The 25382-nt window shown below is 36.6% G+C and overlaps 1 protein-coding gene across 1 annotated transcript; it reads right to left on the minus strand.

The window, feature by feature from the left end:
- Positions 1-19295: 19295 nt before the first annotated feature.
- LOC132602365 (protein DUF642 L-GALACTONO-1,4-LACTONE-RESPONSIVE GENE 2-like) lies at positions 19296-23610 on the minus strand. The gene is made up of 3 exons (XM_060315243.1): positions 23473-23610; positions 21630-22145; positions 19296-20095 (listed from the first exon to the last, which is right to left on the minus strand). The coding sequence occupies exons 1-3, from the start codon at positions 23558-23560 to the stop codon at positions 19560-19562; spliced, it is 1140 nt and encodes a 379-aa protein (XP_060171226.1). The 5' UTR covers positions 23561-23610; the 3' UTR covers positions 19296-19559.
- Between the last annotated feature and the right edge of the window lie 1772 nt (positions 23611-25382).

The raw sequence follows: 25382 nt of genomic DNA on the forward strand, positions 1-25382 counted from the left end.
ATTGTTAGCCCCGTGTAGCTATGATGCGATATGATATGATATGTATATACGTATATGTGTTGGCCCTGTGAGGCATGGTTGGTATTTCCTGTGTACAGGTTTTGGGATAGTAAGAAATACAGAGGAACCTCTGCCCAAATTTTTCTAGGAATATAAAGAGGAAAATGAGATATAAATTCTTAACATATCTTGAGGGTCGATACCGATAGGGCAAACCCATTATGTTGGATTAAAGTTTAAGAGATACCCTCCATAGCATTCGTAAGAAGCATTATCTTTGTTTGGAAAATTTTATCTCGAGAAAGCATATACGAGTAGCAAATTCGCAATTTATTTAAATGGACCAGAAATATGTTCCAACCCCATTTTGCTTTAGCACAGCCCATGTGAAGGGCAAAAATATGTGGAAGGGCAAAAATGTCCAACGATTAAGTTTCCTCTAATTGGAAGGATACAAAGTGTATGACAGGCAGTTGGGAATTGAGTGGTTCGCTCACGACTCAAAAATATATATATAAATATGGAGGTAATTATGTGAATTAAGTACTAAAAGATTCTGCGAAGTTCGTCGGACTCTAGTTTTCTTTTGCTGGTGGTCGGAAGATGCCTTACAGAAACATTCCATCAGTTTTCATCGACGGATTGGAGATGGAATTTGTGGAATAAAAACTTAAACTCGTGGGCGGTCTAGAATTTTATATATATATACATGAAGGTAAATATTGAGGATTTACAGGGCGCGACATGGTAACTATATAGTCAGAAAAGTAAAAGAATCGCCTCTAAGTCGGGGTGGGACCCGCTAGGAGGGTGTTTTGAAAGTTGTTAAGACCCCGATTTGCCTTAAATTACGTGACAAAGGACGTGCGGGGCAATTGGTGTAATTATACCGGCTCTAACGTGCCTAAATGCATTAAAGTTGTAAGGTTAAGCGTGCTAGGGTCAGAGCAATTCTGGGATGGGTGACCCCCTGGGAAGTAAACTAAAATTTTCACAAGTATAGGAATAAGGGACGAATGGGAAATTTGAGGTAACTTAAAGGAAATTAGGATATGCGGAGTGATTAGAAACACTCAAGAAGTCGGGTAGACTAAGACAAGATAAGCTGGTGAGGAAGAAGATAGCGCAATGCAGCTTGGGAATGAGAGTAAGTTTGAATAAGCGTTTGAGAATTGTTTTGTAAGCAAAATGGTAGTAAATGTGTATTTGTACACATGACACCCCATTCATGATTGTACCGACCGACAGGTGGACCTCAGCAGCCAGTGTCGCGAGGTATGAAAGACATTAACCGAACAGAATTTGAGAGACAAAGCGAAAGACATGGTACAGATATTATAAGTAAACTGACACTAGTTCCGTCGCCAGCTAAGGCCGGGACGTTCCAGCACAACGATGTTCGGAAATAGAAAAAAAAAAGGGGCGAGTACGTAAAAGAGGGACAGTAATAGTAACGTTTGGGAAATTTTGAAGGAAAGAAAGAGACCTCTCCGACGTATTATAATACCCCATAAGGCTAGTTGAACATTCGAGGACGAATGTTCTAAAGGGGGGAGGATGTTACATCCCGTATTTTTGAACGTCGGATTAATTGTAAGTTGAGGTGGGGCCCACACGTCAAGATTTTTTGGGACATGTGACAAATTATATGAATCACATATGTGAAGTTAAACACAACTCAAGAAGGACCCTTGGGCCAAATCAAAGTGGAAGTCCTCCAAACGAATATTTTTAAGAAAACGTTTTCGGGTGACCTGACTTTGGGGGGCAAAAACGGTATTATAAGTTTGGAATTTGGAAAAATACCAAGAAATAACAGTTGTAGATAATTGAATTATCTTTCCAACCATAGGTCGTGGGTTCCCAGGTGACGTCGGGACAAGGAGATATGGACGTTTTAATGCAGAAAGGTTAGTGGGCTAGGCCCAATCCGAGCCCAACCGGGTTAGGCCCATTACCCAAGTTTTTATAAGTGAAAATTTCGGCCTTCCTCCTCATTTTAAGACCTGTAACAACCAGAAAATTCTGGAAAGAGAGAGAGAGGAGCTTTGGAGAGAAGAAAAACTAATTTTGACCAAAATCCGAGCCCCGAATCCCGAAGCCCATGAAGGGAAAAGTGTTGTACACTGCGTTGTCTTCAATTTGAGCTAAAAATCAACCAAGGAGGAGGGTGATAACGTGGTGGCTGAATTCTTAAGGTATGAATAAGGTTCCTTTTCATTGCTAACAAGTTTATTTAAAGTTTTAACGGATTAGAACGGGAAAATAGCGATATAAATTCGTCCGTTGGCATTGTGAATTATGGAATGAGATTTGAAGAGAATTTTGGATGAAAATAAATGTAGTTCACTTGTATAATGTGGAGGAAAAATGGTTTAAGATGGCATGAAAAATTGTTGGAAAATGATTATAGGAACTTATGTGATTTTAATGTAATTTTATGTAAATATGGAAATGAAGTTTTAAATGTGAATGGCTATGTTGGTTGGTGGATTTGGAGGGATGTAAGTCCATATTAGCATGAAAGGTTGGTTGTTAAGTTGTTATGGGAAGTTTTGTGATTTTATGGTAGATTTATGTAATTATGAAAATGGAATTGTTAAGGTGTAAATTATGATTATGGTTGATGAAATTGGAAGATGGAAATATGTTATGAATATGTAGGTTGAAGATTTGAAGTTTTGGGTGAATTATGTTTTGGTGGAAAGTTTGTATATTTTGTATATCTTGTGAATATTTCGTAGAAATGATATGAAATATTTCCAAATTATATTGTGATGATCTAGATGATGAATGTGAAACCATTGAGGTTAGTTTGGAAATTGAAGTTGAAATGAAGGTTATGACATTATGTTGGGAAGATAGCTAGTTAAGTTATATTGTGTTTACAGTGATTGTTGTTGTTGTTTATGTTGTTGTTGGGTTGTTGTTGATTGTTTTGGCCGAGTTAAATTCTCGGGGATGCTCTATGTATAGGGGAGATGCTGCCCAAATTTCTGTAGACAATTATGAATAAAGATTGAATACTTAAAGATTGGAAATTGAGAATTGGTAAATGTGACCAATTACAGATTTTGGGCGAAACGGGAATTGAATTTGGAAAGGCGTAAAGAGCATACAAGGTATGTAAAGCTATCCCGATTATTCTTTTGGCATGTCCTAGGTGTACTAGGATCGGATTCGAGCCTCGGAAAGTATTCTGCTCATCGGAATCCGCATTTGAAAATACCCCTTTTTCATTCAATGGAATTGAACCCTATAAGTATGCTTTATTGAAAGAATTGTGCAAACTTCCGCAAATTGTTTAGAAAATTATGGAATGCCCCTAGAACCTCCGTAGGTGACTTTATAAGCTTTAAATACGTAATTTGAGCCCACCGCTTCGTTTGTCCCGAGGTGGGTCCACTATTTCCGATTTTACCCTTTTAGTGGTTATGACTTGTCTTCGAGCGTTTTTTTTTTTAAGAAATGTTTTAACTACTCTTGTAACTACTAAATAAAACTTGTTTTAAATATTCTATTAAGTCTTGTAAACTGTTTTGGAACTTGGAAACGAACTTAGAAAGATTATGCTTCCGTAATCCATTATGACATTCGAAATTCACTTATTATGATTCCGTCCGATTTTATTGATTTGATTCGTCATTTGATATGCCTCATTGAGTCTCTGGAAATATATAAGGTATTTTATTGCATTTAGTTTCTCACTACTCCATTCGTGGATGCCTCAACGTTTCCCACACTGAGCCCGGGCCAGGATATGTTCTCAAGCGTCTTCCACTGCATTGTTCGTCGTGCCTCGATGTGAGGGGGCAGGTATACATGTACATGGGTTGTGGAGTATGTTGTGCCATGTACACTATTCTGATATGATATGATATGATCTGATATGGCCATCCGATATGATATGCTATGTTACGGGGTTATTCCCCTTTTCTGATCCTTATGTGTTGTGGCACCAGTGTCGGGGGGTGACCACGTTCTGTCTGCCGAGTCCCCTGGAAGGGGCCGGATATGATATGGCATATGTTTCTGTACACACTCTTCATGTTTTGAAAATATGCATTTGATACTCTGGACATCTCACTCACATTTTTGTACGTTCTGTTCCGGTTATGATTTTGTTCCGTAATGGGACCAGGTATGACATACGTTTCCTGTAAGTACTATTTATGCTTTATGATCAGCATTTTGCTAATCTGGATATTCCGTTCATTTTATGTATCTCCTGTTCCGATTATGACTTTGTTTACTACGTTCCATGCTTTACATACTCAGTACATATTTCGTACTGACCCCCTTTCTTCGGGGGCTGCGTTTTCATGCCGCGCAGGTACAGACTACAGATTTGCTGACCCACCTGCCTAGGACACCTATTCTGCTATTCTGGAGCGCTCTTTTGTCCAGAGCCTATACTCTGGTACAGTCTGCTGCTGTTGTATATATGTACGCTATTTAGGGGTACGACGGGGCCCTGTCCCGTCTTATGATTCTGTTATGTTCTGTAGAGGTCTGTAGACATACATGTGGGTTCTGTATATGTTTTGGGTTTCTATGATTTGTGATAGCCTTATCGGCTTCCATGTGCTATATATGTTCCTCTGTGACACTAGTAACGTCGACTGACTTTTATATTTATATAATCTGCTAGTCTGCTGGTTTGGGTTATTGGGTACGTTTGGGTGTCCAGCACGGACACTAGTCACGGCCTACGGGGTTGGGTCGTGACAAATCTGCCCTGAACTCCTCTGTTGTTCCAAGCCTGATGGACGAGAGCTCTCACTTGGTCCATATAGAATATAACGATCAGATCTGTACCCCTAGGACTGAGGTGGTAGTGGTGTGGGTGGCCTACACTGATATTGGGGTCTAAAACTCCCCAAGCATTACTCTGATGACCAGTGGACCTCACCCTCTTATCTTGCTCCCTCTTAATCCTCTCAGTCACTTGCTGTTGGCGTTTACGTTCCTCACAATTTTGTGCAAATGCCTGTATCTGAAAACTATCCATATTATAATTCAATGCAGCAGTAATACAAGCCTCAACATAATCCAGATGCAATACCACTATAAACCTGTGGATTGTGGCCCTCATCGTGTTGACCAACGATGGAGCATATTTAGCCAAGGAAAACCTAAGACAATACTCATGGACACTGGAATAACACTGCTGGACATCTAGAAACTGATTAACCTGAGCCTCTCGTATCTCTAACGGTAAATAATGATCAAAGAATGCCTCTGAAAACTCAGGCCAGTCTGCTGAAGGTGCGTCCGATTTTCTGGAATGCTCTCATCCATCATACCACAAGACTACTATATCTCGAAGCTTGAAATCCACTAACTCCACTGCCTCGGTCTTCGAAGTATACATCACTCTGAAAATATAGTGGAGCTAATCAATAAAATTCTATGGGTCCTCATCCCACCTGGTCCCTGTGTACTCTGGAGGCTCTAATGCCAGAAACTCTCGCACCCTCAAACTACCGAGCCCCTCAGAAGACCCTGCACTAGCTGGTACTCTCGGCTGTCTCTAGATAGACACTATCTGAGTCAGTAACTGCACCACACTCCTGATATCCTGATAAGACGGTGCATGAGAGGATATTGGAGATACTGTCTCCCTCAGAAGCTCTTCAAGTAGTAAAGGAGTCGTCGATGGCTGAGAAGGGGTCTCACCTTGGGCCTCAGACTGGGCCCCATTTGTTGGGGGTGCCCTGTTGGTCCCCTCGCCTACTGTTGTGTTATGTCTCTTACTAGCTACAGTTTTCTTACACTGGCATCTCTGTACGCAAACACAGTGGGTAAGTTTAACTCAAATTTCCTGTGACTCAGCTCTACGACACGATTTAGATCTGAAAGATGGGTAACCAACTCCTAAATTCCTTGTAGCTCCCTGTTTATATAATATGGTGCACAACACATATATAAACTAGAGCCTACTAGACACGGCTTGTAGATTCTCTAGGACAAATCTGCTCTGATACCAAGTTTGTCACACCCCAAATATGGAGAGGTATGGTCGGCACCCGATGTCACACTCGGCCTGAGCGTACCACTCTGTAACTGTAACTCTGGAGGGGTAACCCTCAACCTAGGTTGATGAGGTCTACCTACAAGTAGACAATACCAACCAAGGTCGTATCCTGAATTATCATTAAGTAATAATTGTCATATCTCTAGGGCGCACACACCCAAACATATATATATATATATATATATATATATATATATATATATATATATATATATATATGATTGTGTAGGCCGGCGAGGCCACTATGAATGTCTACAAACTAATAGTACCAAATACACATGTACAAAGGGGCCGACAAGGCCAGAATACTGACATACAAACATAAAGGACTTATCCACAAGCCTCTAGAGATCATAAAGTTGTATCATGGTTGGGACAGGGACCCGCCCTACCTATCAAGTCTACATGCACAAAAGAAATTCCCAAGTCTAGACCTCACAACTCCAGATGAGTGGAACTTACCAATCAGCTGATGTTTAGTCCTGTCTACTAGGGAGGTCTATGTGGTTGTGTCAAAACCTACATGCATGAATGCAGCGCCCCTAGCAAAAGGGATGTCAGTATGAAATAATGTACCGAGTATGTAAGAAAATAAAGTAACTGAAACTAAAACTGAACTGAAAAGCATGGTAATCTGGAGGCCAAATAATTCCCTGGAATATACTAACATGATCCAACTCAACAAAATGCAATCTAATAATATCATATCTAGCCGGCCACATATAGGGCTAGGTGTATCTCTCACTGACTAAGTGATCAGGCAACTGTAAAATCTCACTGACCGTAAGGCCAGGAAAATATAAATTCTCACTGACCATAGGTCAGGCAATGGTATCGTCTCAATGAAAATATGCTTTGTTTTAAAAAAAAAGTTCTCTCGGCGCATGTTAAGTAACGTTTGCTAACGTGCACTGAGTCGCCTACCATGGCACGCTGCCAAGGCAACGGCAAAGGTAAGACTGTGACAGCACCACCAAGGAAGGATAATGAACGGATTGTGATTCCTGACTCTGGCATACCACATACTTTAGGGCCAATGAAACTCACTCACTGGATACCAGGATTTGAAGGTGAAGCGACGGCGATACCACTGCCGGAGCTAGATAAAACAAAAAATGTGAAGGCAATAGAGGAGGACACTATCACCCAAGCAGCTCTGAAGTTGCATTTCTCAGCTGCTACTAACCCTAGCACTAATGCAAATACACCAATGGAGCAAGCGTCCAGCTCTAAAGATACACCAACGGTGAGAAAAAGTGTTGAGAATGGCAAGGTGAAGCTTGTATCTGAAACTCCAACTGCTAATCAGGTAGCTGAGAACAAGCATAAAGGCAATCGACCGACAACAGGTATGCGATTGAGATACATTCCCCGATGATTAAAGATGGAACCAAATTTGGGCAAATTAACCACAATAAGCTAGAGGAACAATGTAAAAGGTAGGATAATACACTTATTGGATATGTGATGGGGAGTACTCCTAATTTCAAAGAGATGCTACAGTTTGTCCATAGCCTATATTGATACACCTAGGGTTTATCTACATGGTGATGGATACTTCATATTCCTATTCAAAATGATGGAGGAGGAGAAGCCAATATTGGAATATGGCCCTTATTTCTTTAATATTAGACTAGTTATCTCGCGTGATTAGGAGCATAACTATCATTTCAAGACCGAACTGCTTCGAATTGTGCCTCTATGGGTTTAGTTTCCTCGATTACCGATTCTATATTGGGCTGATGATAACCTGAGTAGAATTGCAATTTGTCTTGGCAAACCTATTTGTGCAGACCAGCTTACAGCTCAGCTTGAAAAGGTATCATATGCGAGAGTATTGATTGACATGGACATCACACAACCACTGCCTGAGATGTTGCATATTGAGGAGGCTGATAGAGTAATAAGATAACAAAAGGTCGAGTATGAATGGAGACCAAAAGTATGTTGTGGTTGCCTTTAGCTGGGTCACTATCAAGAGGAATGCAATGCGAATGGGGCGAATACTAAGGAGCCTTTACAACAGAGGTAAGCTCCACCACAAGCAAGAAGAAGAAGACCAGCTCGGAAGGGATCCCCTGTGTCTCAATGGATACCAAAGGAGGGGATAGAAAGCCATAAAACAAGTGGTTCTGTAGTAGGTGAAGTGGCAGAGCAACCATAAGACACAGGGAAAGTGACCATGGCTAATAGAGAGCTTGAGGTAGCACCCTAGAGTTCGCAGAGTGCAGACCTTCTCAAAGAGATAATGCACAGACCTTATCAATTTGGAACTGTGCAGGTTGATATTGCAAATACTACCAGGGCTAAAGCACCTGATATACCTAAGGTCACATGATCATTTGCTCCTGGAACATTAGAGGGCTCAACAAGCCCTCAAAGAAAAAAGGGTTCGAGTCCTTTCTTCTCAAATATAATGTAGATATAATAGGCTGTTTGGACACAAGAGTAAGGGCACCTAATGAAAGTAAAGTAAGGAGGAGCTTCTTTGGTAATGAGTGGGAGGCAGCTACAAACTACACCTACTCTCCAAGAGATAGAATTTGGATCTTTTGGAAACCTGCTAAAGTAGATGTAACTGTCTTGAATACATATGGTAAACTTATTCATTGCCATATCCAAGATAAAAGCTTTCTTTTTGTGTGTGATGATACTTTGTGTATGGATATAATACTGTGGCTGAGAGAATGGAATTATGGGAGAAACTAAAGGTAGTAGCAAGCACTACAACAGGATCTTGGGTAATACTAGGAGATTTCAATTCAGTCCTATCCCATAATGACAGAGCTAATGGAGAAATGGTGAGTCAAGCTGAAACTCTTGATTATCAAAGTTGTATTGATGACATTGGGCTACGGCAGATATCAAGAAAAGAAAGGTGATGCTAGAGTCTATAACCATATTGACTGGGCATGGGGCAATGTTGATTGGTTTCAGCAGTATAGGAGTCTTGAAGCTGATTATTTGAATCCAGGGTGCTTAGATCACTCCCCTATCTATGTCACAACATCAGTAGCACAGTTTCAACTCAGGAGACCATTTAGGCTGACTGTGGTCAATCAGCAGAGCAATTTCAAACAACTGGTGAAGGATATATGGGGACAGTAGGTGCAAGGTGTTGCTATGTTTAGTGTAAGGAAGAGATTGCAAGCTATAGAACAACATGCTAGAAATATACAAAGAGAATATAACTCGGTGGATAAGAAACTTATTCAAATAAAGCAGGACCTCGACTCTATACAAGAGGCTATGTCACATGATCTGTTTAACCAGCAACTTATTGATGCTGAAAGAGAATATGCAAGACAGCTAGAGAAATGGGAGGAGGTGAATAAGAAAATACTTAGGTAGAAATCCAGGGCAATCTGGATCAAACATGGGGATAAAAATTCAAAGTACTTCTTTGCTCATTTGAAGGCTAGACAGTCAAGGAATAGGATCTCATCTATCTACAATGAACAAGGAGTAAAGCTCATTGATCCAACTCTAGTATAGCAAGAGTTCATTAATTTCTTCCACAAACTCTCTTGGGAGAAGCATCTCCTTAACTGCCATGTTTAAATATTGATTTAGTAAGGGCAGGAAGGTGTCTTACAATGGAACAACAGCAATTACTACTGCAATCAGTGACAAGAACTGATATGGAAAAGGTTGTACATGATTTGCCTATTGATAAAGCTCTAGGGGTAGATAGTTTTCCTACTGAATTCTTCAAGTTACACTGGGATACTATAGGAGCAGAAGTGACAACAGCAGTACTACAGTTCTTTAGCATAGGTAAGCTGCTTAAGCGTGTTAATACTACAGTGACATTAGTTCCTAAGGTCTCAGCCCCTAATTATGTGAAGGAGTATAGACCAACAGCTTGTTGTTCAACTGTCTACAAGATAATATCTAAGATCATAACTAGTAAACTTAAGGAGGTAGTGGATAGTCTAGTTAGTTCCTCCTAGTCTGCTTTCATTAAGGGGAGGAACATATTAGAAAATGTATTGATAGCAACTGAATTAGTGAAAGGCTAGACACAGAAAGGGGTTTCAGCAAGGTGCATTATCAAAGTAGATATTAGAAAGGCTTATGATTCTGTGAAGTGGCCTTTCTTGAAGATGCTTCTTCTAGAACTTGGTTTCCCTTGTGTACTAGTTGAACTGATAATGGAGTGTGTGACAACAATTTCATATTCTCTGCTTATCAATGGAGGCTTAACACCTGCTTTTAAAGCTAAGAAAGGTTTGAGACAAGAAGACCCAATGTCTCCTTATCTCTTTGTACTGGTTATGGAGTATTTGCATAGATCATTTCAAAAACTAAAACTGAACCCCAGTTTAAACACCACCCAAGATGTGCCAAAATGAACTTATTTCATATTTGTTTTGCTGATGATCTACTGATGTGTTGCAGGGCAGATGCAACTTCTATTCACTTGTTATTCCAAGCTTTCCAACATTTTTCTAATGTCTTTAGGCTTCATGCCAATATGGGAAAAAGTAGCTTGTATATTGCTGCGGTGACTAATTTATTCAAGGCTCAGATTCTAGAGGAGTTGCACTTGATTGCTGGTGAATTTCCATTCAAATACTTAGGAGTACCATTGTCTAATAGGATATTGACTGTTAACCAGTGCTTGCCTTTAGTGGAGAGGATGATTGCAAGAGTTAAAGTTGGTCTACTAAATTCTTATCCTATAGTGGCAGACTTCAGTTGGTTAAGAGTGTATTATTTGAAATGCAGACATATTGGGCCCAGATCTTCCTATTCCCAGAGAAGATCATTTCTATGGTTACCACAGTTTGTAGGACTTTCTTATAGACAAGAAGCAATGACTGTTCCAAGAAGGCCCTTGTAGCTTGGGATATGATATGCAGACTAAAATTAGCTGGGGGATTAAATGTGCTAGATTTACTGACCTGGAACAAAGCTACCATTAGCAAGTTATTGTGGGCATTGGCTATGAAAAAGGATAAACTCTTGGTTTTGTGGATTCATTCCTTTTTATATTAAGAGGCAAAATCTTACTACCATGCGAGTACCAAAACAACCTTGCGGGATAGTTAGAAAGATATTTGAGGCTAGGAAATGGATTCAGGGACAAGCAGATATAGTTCAAGCTTTGCAACCTATGACATCTCAAGGGAAATACAGTATCAAGAAAGCTTATGGGGTTATGCTTCCTCAATAAAAAGGCTACATTGAGGAATTTGATACTAGTGAAGGGACCCTTTCCCAGGCATCACTTCATACTATGGATTGCACTGCACCAAAGGCTCTCAACAGTGAATAGATTATCTAAATGGGGAATACAAGTACACAAAGATTGTGTACTCTGTGATTCCAGACTTGAGGAAACTTTTGAACACCTATTTTTTTATTGCACTTATTCTAGACATATATAGTATTCTCTATTGAAGTGGCTGAATATACAAAGGCAACCAGGCAACTGGGAAGTTGAGATATCATGGCTCCAGGACCAACTCAGGAACAACAGACCAAGAGCAGGAATATTGGGGTTTGTTTTTGCTGCAGCTATATGCCATATCTAAATTGAAAGGAACAACAGAAGGTTTCAGAAATGTGCTACACTAAGCAGACAGTTGCTGAGAGAGATTGCTATACAAGTTCATATTGCAGGCCAGCAACAAGTCTAGTAGAATGCTCAACTGGAAAGACTGAAGGGATAACCTACATGAAGGAAGAGAAGACACAATACAGTAGCATTGTAGGAAAAAATATTGATCTGATGCTCATTACTCATATACTCTGTAATTTGTTTGTTTATCATTATGTATAGAGTAGCAAATTTGAATATGTTATAGGCATAGTTTGATGAGAACTAACTCAATAGTCCAAAAATGAGTTAGCTGCTTTGTAAATTTGATCCTTAGTTGAATGAAAATTTCTCAGTTAACCAAAAATAGTATCGTCTCACTGACCAAATATCCAGGAAATAACATCTCTCACTAACCATGAGGCCAGGTAATAATAATATCTCACTGACCAAGTGGCCAGGCACAAAAAGTGTATGTATATGACCATGTATATCATGTATATACTAAAATGCATAAAAGCACTGGAATGTCTCTCTATCTCTTCTAGTATCAAGGATAATGAGCGGATAAGAGCCCCTCATAAGATATGATATAACCCCTCGGGAAGCGATAACATCACTAAGGACAAGATATAAATGATATGTGTTCCCTTCTCACAGGTCGTCAAACTTTTAGTAATTCTGGGATCATGCCAATGAAAGAAAGGGATAGACATTACATACCTCTTGTCGTCTATACGAACTCAACAATGAAACTCATCTCGAATAGCAGTTCAACCTATAACAATGGTAATACGTTTGTCAACTCGGTGAATATAAGTATACGTTGTATATCGAATGATAACTCATTTTTATAAAGAATTGGGCAGCATTTTCCCTACTTTATACACATCCACAACTCAATCACATGATCAACAACATCAATAACAAGTCACAACTCAAGAACATATCCAAATTAGTCCAATATACACCTATATACAATATTGCTATACATTCTCCCTCTATATCCATGGAGTATAACAACAACAACAACAACAACAACAACAGTTAGTACACCTATTCCTTATGTCAATCTAGCCACTGTAACAACATTAGAACAACCACCAAGAACAGTCCACACTCCAACAATACCAAGAGCGTGATATACGGTACATCTTCCATCTTTTCTTATCAAACAAGTTGGCTAAAGGTTATACAAAGCTCAAGTACATATAGAATGGATAAAATATTACCTTAAACAGGAACAACTCCAACTTCAGATTACTTCACCACAAAGAAAGCTCATATCTTCCACACAAGAAGAAGAACTCAATATTAACAAGCTTCCTTAGCCTTGGTGTGTTAATCCACTTGATTCACCTTAGATTTGCTTCAATTAAGTATGAGGACTAGGGGAGAGGGATTGAGAGCTTATAGGGGTTGTGTTAGGATGAAAATGAATTCACAAAGAAGGGCCACGAAATATATACAACAAGAGCAACTTAAGTCGACTTGGATCTGCGTCCAGGTCTGCATCACAGATGCCCATCTGCAGATGCAGATCCAAACGCATTTTCCAGGCAGAGAATTCCCAAAATTTTCAGCTCAAATGACTCCTTCTTTTGCGAGGCATACTAGGTTCTGTGTCGCAGAACCCTCCTTCAGTACACAGAACTTCGACGAAACGTATTCTCTTCGATTTGTTTAACCTCTAATCCTTCCAATACTTACTAAACATGATCTTACAGTCTTGTATACTTAATATTAACATGACTAATCCCTTATAACCTCAAAGATAGTCCCGCTCTCCAAGTCTACGTCGATTAACTCATGATGAAACTCAATGCACGAAGATACAAGGTGTAACAGTTTACTTTTTAAATGAATGAATGATTGGGATGGTTTGCCTACCTGAGGGAGTGTAGGTGCCATCATGATCCGTGAAATGGGTTGTGACACATTTATTATAGATTATATTAATCAATACTACTCCCTCCGTCCCAATTTATGTGACACTCTTTTCTCTTTAGTCAATCCCAAAAAGAATAACACCTTTCTATAGTTAATTACAATGTAACTCTAATAAAGATATAATTTCCAGCCACAAAATTTTTTTGGCTTGTTTTAGACTACAAGATTCAAAAGTCTTCCTTTCTTTCGTAAACTTCGTACCCAGTCAAACACCCTCATATAAATTGGGACAAAGGGACTATTAAATAAAATTAGACGCAATTACATTTTAAGTGACCTATTTGTGTACGAGATACGTCAAATATAGTACATCATCATTGTAATTTAATTATTATTTCCGGTTAGTTATCATTAATTATACATTATATTAGTCAATACTATATAGAATTACCTGCAATTACATTTTAAGTGATCTACTTGTGCACAAGATATGGAAAATATCTACATCATCTGTAGTTTAATTTATTATAACTTGTTAGTTATCATTTATTATAGATTCTATTACATAAAGTTACCTGCAATTACATGTTAAGTGACCTGCTTGTGCACATAATAAGTCAAAGATAGTATATCGTCAGTGTATTTTAATTTATTATAATCGATTAATTATCATTTATTATAGATTATATTAATTAACAATATTAAATAGAACTATTTGCAATTACATTTTAAGTAATCCGCTTCTGTACGGAATACGTCAAATGTAATTAAGGAGTTACCTAACTATTTAGTTAAGTTAAAATAGAATTAAATAGTTGCCTAATGATATTAAACATATTATAGCAAAATAATTAATTTTTATAAGATTATACTTGTATAGGTAACCATTGCATTATTGCATAGAAAGTATTGTTTCAAACACTTCAGACTTTATGGCAAACGATTAAAATGGAGTACTGTAGATCTCCATTATAAATTTATCAACTCATTATAGAATGGATTTAAGTTATATGCACTGATAGTGTAATAATTTTTTACATCATCGGTGTAATTTAATTTATCATAACCGGCTAATTACCATTTTGTTGTAGATTATATTAATCAATATTATTAAATAGAATTACTTGAAATTACATTTTAAATGACCTGTTTGTGCATGATATAAGTCAAATATATATATTTTAATTTATTATAACTAGTTAGTTATCATTTATTATAGATTTAATGTAATCAACTATTAAATAAAATTACCTGCAATAACATTTTAAATGACTCGCTTATGTACGGATACGTCAATATAGTACATTATCGGTGTAATATATTTTATTATAATCAGTTAGCTATCACTTATTATAGATTATATTACTTAATAATTTTAAATTGAATTACCAGCAATTACTGTTTAACTAATTAACTTGCTTGTGTATAGGACACGTCAAATATAATTAATTATTAGTGTAATTTAATCAATTGTAACCGATTAATTATCATTTGTTATAAAATATGTCATTCAATGTTATTAAATAAAATTACTACTAATTTACCTTTTATAACTTGCTTCTGCAGCCGATACATCAAATCTAGTTGTAGTAGGAAAGTGACGCGGAAATCTTAAAATAGTTCAATCACAATTTGAGAAAACATTAAATAAATTTCTAATAATGTTTATTTTGGTGTACTATACACACATAAAGAATCGTAACCGGCCTTAGTTATGTAATCCTATTCACAGTCAAAATGGGAAAACACTCTTTATTAGGAAAATAATCTATAGTATCAAATAACTTTCCAAACTTAATACCAAAACATTCCTATAAAATCCTAAACATTTTTGCTCAACATTGTAAAAATTTATCATGGACATACTTCTGTTGTTACTATTAGTATACTATGAAGAAGACTTTCTTCTATAATTTCGTTCCATCAAAAGAAGAAGAAGCATGCAAAGACAGTAACACTCCATGGCTAGTGACTCGTCAGCTAGTAGAAATACGGGACATGGAATTCGCCCTGGTCATAGAGGCCTGCAGAATCCGTGGCCAATCAAGAAGGACGTCACACTTTACGAGGCGTTCGTCAGGAAGTTGGTGCTGTCGTTCGCGGACATTTTCGAGCATGTTTTTCGGTACTGGACGTTGGAAATGACAAAATTCGTGACGTTAGGGCACAAGAAGAATGTGAAATTATGGGATGTTACTGAAGAGAACAACACTATGGATTATGAATGTTATATTGAGATGTTGCCTAATGAGGACTATGCATTTGTGTGTTTCGATTTGTTTAAGGATCGTGGATTGGGCGTCGATGATGAGATTGGGCTGTATTGGGATCCTAGATCATCTTCAAATTTAAATTCAAGTTAATTAAAAAGTGTCATGTTTGATGAAATCTTGTGATGATTTTTCTTAGGAGATTGAAATATTGTTATACTTATATATAAAAGAATTGTGCTCTCAAGCAATAATATTAAATTTACTGTTTTTTTTCTTTTTCTTCTATTGTTGTGGAATGTCATGTTACTCTCCATGTTTTCTTTTATGTGTCTTAGTTTGAAGTTTTGATTAAAGAAAAGAAGATTTTTGAATCTTGTGGCATCAAATATGGTATATGAGTTGTTGAAGTTAAAAAGTTACTAAATATAAAAAGCAACATTCGTTTGAAACAACGTAAAAATGAAAGTTTGCAGGGGTCATGTTTGATGAACTCTTGTGATGGATTTGCATTAGTTTTCAGATTGTAATAACAGTCAGGCACCATTCGACGGAATTTGGGAAACTGCAAGTCTCTCATTTACTTAATCTTGGACAAAACAAGCTCACTGGAAGTGTTCCGAAAGAACTTGAACGCGTTACAAGCCTTCGTTATCTGGAACTGAACGGGAATGACTTCGAAGGATCTTTTCCAAGAGTTATCAAAAACTTTCAAGATTTGGAGATTCTGAAATTGGCCGGCAATATATCTGAAGGAAGGATGCCAAAATTCATCGGTGAGGCACATACCCATCCTTATCCTCGTGCTTGCATCAACACATGCAATGAACCTATCCGGAAGGGCTAACGAAGTTGGAAAATCTACGATGTATCGGTTTGTCCAGGAAAAATCTGTCCGGTCCCATTCCTGAGAATCTTGATGGCTTGAAAATGATGTTGAAAAGACAAAATGAGGCAACCATCTTAGGTTATTTTTACTCCCTCAAGTTCACTGGTGCTCAGCTAGAAATAGTCCCCTAGACACATTGGCTTAATTCAGTGTATTCCTACAACACTGGATCCGACGTCTCGAGCAATGCTAGCTCTAACTGGTAAAATTCCTGAGACAATTGGCCTTTTAAGTGGACTCCCATTGCTATTGCTGAATCTTTAAAATAACAATCTTTTTGGAGTGATCCCAAAGACTATCAGCGAGATGATTTCACTCTAGTCGTTGCATCTCAGTTACAACCATTTCACAGGTGAAATTCCATAGACATTGACATTGTTGGATTTTCTACAGCATCTCAACATGTCTTATAACAATTTGAGGGGATATATTTCAAGAAATCCACATTTTGACACTTTGTATCAAGACGGAACAACATATACTGGGAACATACTTATGTGGTGCTCCTAATCGATGAGATTAATTGCAGTAAATATGGACCCTCTATTACTGAAACAATAAAGAACAGATATATGGTCTATTTTCAGTAAAATCTGATGTCTTCAGTTTCGGTTTACTGTTATTGGAGATAGCAAGCGGAAAGAAGAATCCATGCTTCCATCATCCACCTCATCATCTTAGTTGATTCTTCGTTTGAGGACTCGTGCTCTATGTTGGAGATATTGAGGTGCATTTATGTCGGTTTGTTATGTGTCCAACAGAGTCCAGAAGAAGACAGACCAAATATGTTTGCTGTGGTTCTGATGTTGAATGGAGAGAGTTCACTACCACAGCCAAAACAGCGAGGCTTTCTGATAGATGTGATACCAACTGAATTTACTAGTAGCAGGCCTGATTCTTGCACTGCTAATGAAATTACGTTTCGTCTTTTGAGGCTCGTTAAGCTGACCTCTAAATATATCCTCCATTTATTTACCATTATTCTTGGCTTCAATGAAGCTACATGGAAAGTGAGAATTTATATAACAACCTCAACTTGAAACGTAGTATTTGTTTGTTATTCTTGGTTTTCATTGTACATTTGTCCAATTATGTTATATAGGAATTTCTGATATTCAGGTCAAACTTACTAATCATTTCTTGGTAAGTAGGTCATTACAGTTTCAAGAAAAGGAAATATCCAAGAATATAATGATGATGATGTTATAAGCAATTCCAGTTTCAGATGTAAAATCTATACTACATTATCTTTCTTTATATTGAAGGTATCATTATGAAATTTGGTAATGTGAAACAAAGGAAGACATACATTATTGGACCCTCTAATCCATTAACAAGTTAAAGTATACAGTTTGCTCACTCTGCTCCATTTTAGGTGACATTCTGTGCTTTTTAGTCTGTTCCAAAAAGAAAATGATACCTTTATATATTGAAGAACAAATTAACTTTAAACTTCCCACTTTACCTTTGTTGAGATCATTTATCGCCACACAAATATTTGTAACTTGTTTTAAACTACAAGTTTCAAAAGTCTATCTTCCTCATGCACAATCAATTGGACCTTATATTTATCCCATATACCATATTTGTATGGTGGCGCGATGTTCTACGTGAATTCACATTCGAATGATATCATACGCAAGCTGTACAATTAGGACATCAATATGATTTTATTTTGTTTATCGTATTGGAGGTTATGTTCTTTTTTGCTCTTTTTCAGGCTGCTTTTCATTTTTCTTTGGCACTTAAGGTACAAATCAGATGTATTTGGTCCCTAAAAGGGATTGCAGTTCTAGATCCTTAGGAAAATACTTTTCTCAATACCCTTATTCCCTTTCATCTGAAGTTGCCGTAACTTTGGGCTCATCATGTTAGACTCGTGGAGAAGATAAAATGAATCATACGATCACATAAAATAATACAGGAATATTAGAAGTATTCTTCAAGTTAAAAGAAGTCCAATCAAGAAAAAAGAAAGGGGAAAAAAGCTTTAATTAGTGATAACTGAGAAGTTTGGTAATGCTACAAGTAGTTGCAAAAACATCTTATAAGGTGCAGCCAGGTCACTTTTAACTTCTGGAGGATCCAGGGTTGTTGAGTTATATAAAGGTCTTATAAAGTTGGTTGAGTTATTTATATTACATAGAGAGTGTAAGAGTTTCCAAAAGGATTTATAAGGATCTTATATGACATCAGAACCAACATTTGGTAAGTCAATTCTCACTCAAAAGGTGCATAGGTGTTTTGAGTTATAAATGTCTAGAGCTACTCTACTCATATAGCGTCTTAAAGTTTTAGGTTGGATACCATAAGTCTTTTCATCAGGACTTTTAACTACAAAATGAAGGTTTCTGCTTCTCATGAATTACTCCACACTCGTTCTCTTAAAGTTTTGGATTCAATGCTCAAATTCTTACCAATACAATGGACCCTTGTGGTCCGATCCTTCCCCAGACCCACGCATAGCGGGAGCTTAGTGTACGGGCTGCCCTTTTTTGTATCAGATATAAAATATAGACGAACATATCACTCTGTAGAATTTGACATGCCTTGCTTTCACCTACCGGTTTCTGATTTTTATCCTTATTCCCACTTAACAAGATTAATTTGTTAACGGGAAAGTAATGGAAACAGAGTCCAGAATTCTGCATTTCAGGAAATTACAATCATAATGAACCGTGGACATATACCAAAAGCTGGTGCAAAGAAAGTGAGATTGACTAACATAACTTCATTTGATTTCTTGAAATTTTGATAAATACATGTAAGACGTTACACTGAAACACCAAATAATTTAAATCTCTTGCTCGTGTAACATTATATATGAAAGCAACAATTGCACTATAATAATATTACACTGATTATATAATATGAAAAAGAGACATACATAACATCGCAGGTTAGTTGTTCCTGCATTAATTAGTTAAGAGTTTAAGTTATATACACTGACTGTCAGTGCATAGAACGTAAACTCATTAATTAATTGACCTATGGAATGCGGGGATTGCGAATGCTGACTAACCTAACATCATCGACCACTGGACCACACAAGGACCCAGAGTTGTCACCCTTCATATGATAATACGAGCTCAAGAACCTGACCCTGGTTTGTCGAGACATCGCTGTGAACCTAAGCTTGGCACGTTTGAACCCACCTTTGCCTTTGGACATATAAGGAACTTGTAGTGCAACTTTGCCAGCAAATGCCTCAACAAGCATAGACCCTTCACAAGAATTGTTAGCATCTCCAACTGAAAATATGAGATCATAAATCTTTCCTGCTTGGGTTATTACTTCTTGTGCTATTGAACTTTCTCGTCCCGCGACTAGCTCGACTGCTCGTTTGCCCTTGGGAACGGTGAAGTGATCAGAATCAACGTACTTTATGGCCTTGAGAGACTCGACCATCCATCCAGGTAATGGGCAACGATCATCTTCTATGTTGGGAGGAATTAGGACACCCCAGTTTGTGTTAGGGAAGATGTATGGACCTTCCTCAAAGTTCCCATTCTTCAACATGTTGTCTGCATACATTTATGTAGTCAGAGCTTAGCTTTCTTGCACTGACGGCGTAAGAAATATTTACACAATCTGATCATTTAAAAGGTAATTACAGGTAATTCCATATAATGGTTATTAATTGATAACATAGATTAAATAGTAAGTGTGTATACTCCATCCACTCCATTATATATGGTCCTGTTCTTATTAGTTTCGCACAAAAAAGAGCAGTATCTTTTTAAATTTGAAAATAATTTAATTCAAACTTCCAATTCATCCTTGATGACTTATAATTATAATCACATAAATGTTATGACAGACTTAGGACCACAAGTTTCAAAAATTTCAAACTCAAATTATATGTGTCAAAAAGTTAAGAACATGGAGTAGTATATATGTCACGGTTTGGTTAAAAACCGATCCAAACCGGAAACCGAACCAAACCAATTAAATAAACCGATATTTATTGGGTTGGGTTTGGTTTGGTTTTAAGTTTTTAAGAAGCGATAGTATTTGGTTTGATTTTGGTTTTACTACGGGCAAACCGAAGAAAAAACCGAACCTAACCGACAAATTTTATACATACTTTTTAATATTACATATGTACAATGTATTAATTTTTTAATACTTTTAAATAATTTGTATACTTCTTAAGCAAAATTTATTTATCTCTAATAGGCTAATGAACTTTATAACTTAAGCCGATTTTTAAAAAGAAATCAATGAATTCGAACTCATTTATTCAAAGACACAACTACGAGATTTACCTAGATTTATTTTTTATATTTCTTATAAACTTTATTCACTTAATTAAAACTTATAAATCCTAAGATATTTTCTCCATAATCCAAGAAAACTATAGCTACTGCAATAAATGGGTGATAACGAATTATAAGTTGGAAAATGATAGAAAGTTCTATCGTAATTGTAGGAAAAAAACAAACATGAAAGAGAGAAATACCATTTAGTTTTCCTACAAACCGAAAACTGACCCAAACCGAACCTAACCGACTACAACCAAACCGATGAAAATATATTATATTTGGTTTGGTTTGATATTAATATTTTAAAAACCGACTAGATTGGTTTGTTTATTATTTTAACCCAAAACCGACCCAAACCGACACATAAATTGTCTATATAACAATAAGGTGCATATATTCAATATTCGCTTACTAAATCGTAGACCCAACTAGTAAGGGTGAACAAGTTTATGCTTTCAAACGATCAACTAATGCAGCCATGATCGGGAACAGATACTAGCATAAATAATTAAGTCTATGTTTGGACAAATACTCTTACGATTAAAACTATTAAAAATCTTTTTTATAAATAGTGTACAAAAATCTTAAAAGATAGATACAATCAAATCTTTTTATAATATCGTTTTTCTGGACATTTTTTTGCTGCTAGAGCGAAATATAATATAACATAACATGAAAAATCGATTCCAAAAATAAATTTAACCGTTATAGTGAATTGTTATTATAGGAGATTGACCGTTATAAAGAGGTATCTGAATAGGAGCAGGTATTAATTAAAGACATGAGGAGTTACCTTTTGGTCTATGGGGGTTTTTCAAAGCCTTGAGAGCAACAAAATCAATGAGTGGACCACAAGCAGGGTCTTTCTCACGTGCAGGATTATGCAGCACAATGTCAATCACATTGGACTCAGCCAAGAAACCCCATGAGTAAGTATCCCAACCATCACTACTATACATGGTTTGCAATGGCAACATTCCCCAATCTTTGGGGTCAGTACTTGGTGACACTGACACATTGAGTCTCTCTTCTTGTGCACAAGTCCTAGCAAACACAAAGGACAATGAGTAGAAAGTCCCCTTTGTGACATTCATTATTTTGGTCTTGAGAGAGGCATCTTCACCAAGCCTAACTGCAAAATCACCTTGTGGCACTGGAAGCAACATGTCCCCTTGCATTTGCCCAGATTTTATGTACTCCACATAACCTGATAGTTCCCAGTGGGGTATAGCGTGAGGGTCCATCACTCTTGTGTTCTTCATTTGTGATTCTTTTGGGCCTTGTTCGAAGTTGCCATTTGGCAATAATCCTGATAAAGAAAATAAAATTAGAGCTTAATTTTTATACACTGAGTGTAAAAGAATTTCAAAATTATCGGATCAATAAAGGATAATTACATGTAATCGTGCATGTAAAGTAAGACTGAAAAATAAGGCAAAGATTATTTGCTACAACATGTTAAAGTTGAAATTTTACTATTGTGGTAGTCAAAGTTAACAAAGTAAGCGCAGCGATGACAAGAACAAAGTAAGGGCACTACGTGTATGTAACTTTTTTTAACTGATCTTTTCTTGGCTTTTACAGCTTTATGTAACATGGATTGCATGCAAAATGAAACCATATTACCAGCTATTCAAGGATTTAGAAAGACATTTCGTTGAAGCTATCATTTTACTCTCCTTAATCAAATCTCTTCCTAGATTAACATGCTATTTAATTGGAACAGTAAGATCCGCAAGAAATGACCTTTTTCTTTTAAGTCAAATCATTCGGAAATACATTTAATTTCAACATTTGGGAGAGCAAGATATTAGTAGTATATATGAGTTTAAGTTTTATAAACACACGGTGTTCGTTTACATCATGAGGTCTTTCAAATGATATCTACAATTTAAAATCTTACATGTTTGACTGTTGACTGGAGGATGTAACCTATTGTCGCAACTCCCAAGTTCTAAACGTTTATTACTCCAATTCCTCGTCATAATAGATATTCATGCGCAAAAAATCGTACCATATCTTATTGGTGTACAAAACCCCAAATAATCTTCCCTTATATTGCTTCTAGCTAAAGAATTCTTTCTCATCATAAATTTGTTAAAATCTCGCTAGATAATCCTGTACCATTTTTATACTAAGAACCATAAGAAACAACTATAAATACGCCCCTCAAATTTGTCAAAATGTTCAATAAAATGACATGTACACTTAAGATTTGTCCTCCTTATATTATCATTGCTATACCATCCAATAGCTTAATAATGAAATGCTTGAGTCATCTAAGAGGTAATTAATAACTAATAAGACCTCCTCGAAACGAGACACATTATTAAGCTAACCTCATATATATATATAGCTAAAGTATGGGACGAAAAAACCTTTTTTTAAAAGTTAGAAAGGGCTAAGTAGGATTCAAAAGCAGTCAAATATACATGTCACACTTGAATGTCATTCGCAATCTTTTTCTCTTCGGGAAAATTCCACTAAAGCGCCTTCTACTTTTATGAGGTCATGAACAAGATCAAAATCATTCTCAACGAGTTTATAAATTCATGCTAAACGAGAAATACAAAAGTTCATATAAAACACACCCATAAAAATAAATGATTGCAACAAAAGGATATATAAGGATTTACCATCTATTAGAGATGAACCGACTTGGAGGGTAGCACAAAATAACACCAATAGCATAGCTGCCGCCTTCATTTTCATAGGTTCTTCCATATACAAAATATGTGTGTTTATGTGTATGAGAGAGAGAGAATAGAGAGAGATGCAGCATGAAAATTAGCAAACTCTCGACGGGTTTTTATGAATATCTGTTGGTGAAAATGCCCCTACAACTTATGGAAATTACATGCCATAGCCTGGACTTGCTCTTTCGTAGCAGCTACAAGGGAACACAACCTGCACGTGCAATCCTCATGTTGAGGAACAACTCAACCAACACACATCAAAGAAGAATTAATTTATAATACACACTAATTAAGAAAGCTATTTGCTTCACTAATAACACATATTTTGAGCAGTTACCCATAGTTATTAGTATTTTTTACATGATTTCATACTGATCATGATATTTTATGAAAGTTGATAAAAGTTTAAACACATAAGAACAATTAAGGGTTTTTTTCAATTTTGCCCGTCAGCCAAAATTACTTACTGGCGCTAGTCGAAATATATAAAATATGTGTACTAATTATGTATATAATATACAAAACATATACATTTGCCGGCTATTATTTTTTAGAGCTATTCATAAAGGTAGTTATCTGTATAATTAACTTAAGCTTTGGAATTTTTTAGACTCACCCTACATAGGAGGATTAACAGTATTCCCACTTTACTCTCCACCTGAGCCCAACACTCGACTTAAGAAAAAAACCCTAAAGATCTTTAGTAGTAGTTTAATTTGTTGTAAAGATATTTAATTGACATGAATAGCGTAATCATAATGTTCTGGGCTGGTCGGCGTTTCTCTGCGAAAGTAACTGGTTAAGTATTAAGCATCTTACCTTGCTAGGTAACATGATCCGAGCTATATGGAATTATTTTGAGTTAGATTAATGGAGTATATTACTAGTATTGTTGCGTGTTTTTAATTCCTTAGCATCAAGCAATATAAATAAATGGATATAAATAGAGAGTCAATGGGAGGTCTTATCTGGTGTAGGTTGTTAAGTTGTTTGACTACCAGCCATGTGTACTAATTATAATGTCTCCTTTCTGTTCTTCGCAGGGTCAACCTGAGGGTAATCTTGTAATTCACGCTCCTTTTGTCTTTGTCTACACATTCTGGCATTGATTAAACTATTGTGTTGGAAATATGAATGTTTTGATTAAATGTATAATATTTGTGTTTGCATACAAATTTTTATCGTTTAGTTCTATGATTAATTTTTTCTAACTTAATCATACTAGTTAATTATACATTCTCGCGTCATTTAATTTAATCCTAAACCAAATAGAGTTGTCACTATGCATATTGTCAAAGCTTTAGAACGCTAAGCTTGTATACATGGCAAGATACAGCTCCACACATGGCAGGATGGCAATGGAACATGTGGCAGTAGGAGGTAATGGAACACGTGGTAGTAGGAGGTGAAACGTTGCACTTTAATTCGAGTGAGAAGCCCCGGAGCAAATCGACAAAGGCAATTCTATCGGGTCATTGATAGGAGAATAACGTTATGTGACCGGTCCGGATACGGAGCAAGCGTTACAATCCAGAATTAAAGTTGCATTTATTATTCATTGTTAGAATTTAATTACAACTTAAGAGTTGATGTATTTGTGCTATAAAAAGGAGCATAACAGCCTTGGAAAAGGCATTGAATAACAATCACTGATACTCATTCTCTCAAATTCATTCTTTAAAATTAGCATTTTACTTATTCTTTTGCACCGGAATAGTACTCTTTTTCTAAGAGCCGAAACACACACTTGTTCCACCGGAGCAAACCCGTCTAAGGATTTGCTCCAAGGATCAACTGAGTCCAGGCTTAATTATTCTATTATTACTTCTTTGCCATCTCATATATCTTTT

This window comes from Lycium barbarum, chromosome 7 (genome assembly GCF_019175385.1).
Source record: "Lycium barbarum isolate Lr01 chromosome 7, ASM1917538v2, whole genome shotgun sequence".
In the NCBI taxonomy this organism is placed as follows: Eukaryota; Viridiplantae; Streptophyta; class Magnoliopsida; order Solanales; family Solanaceae; genus Lycium; species Lycium barbarum.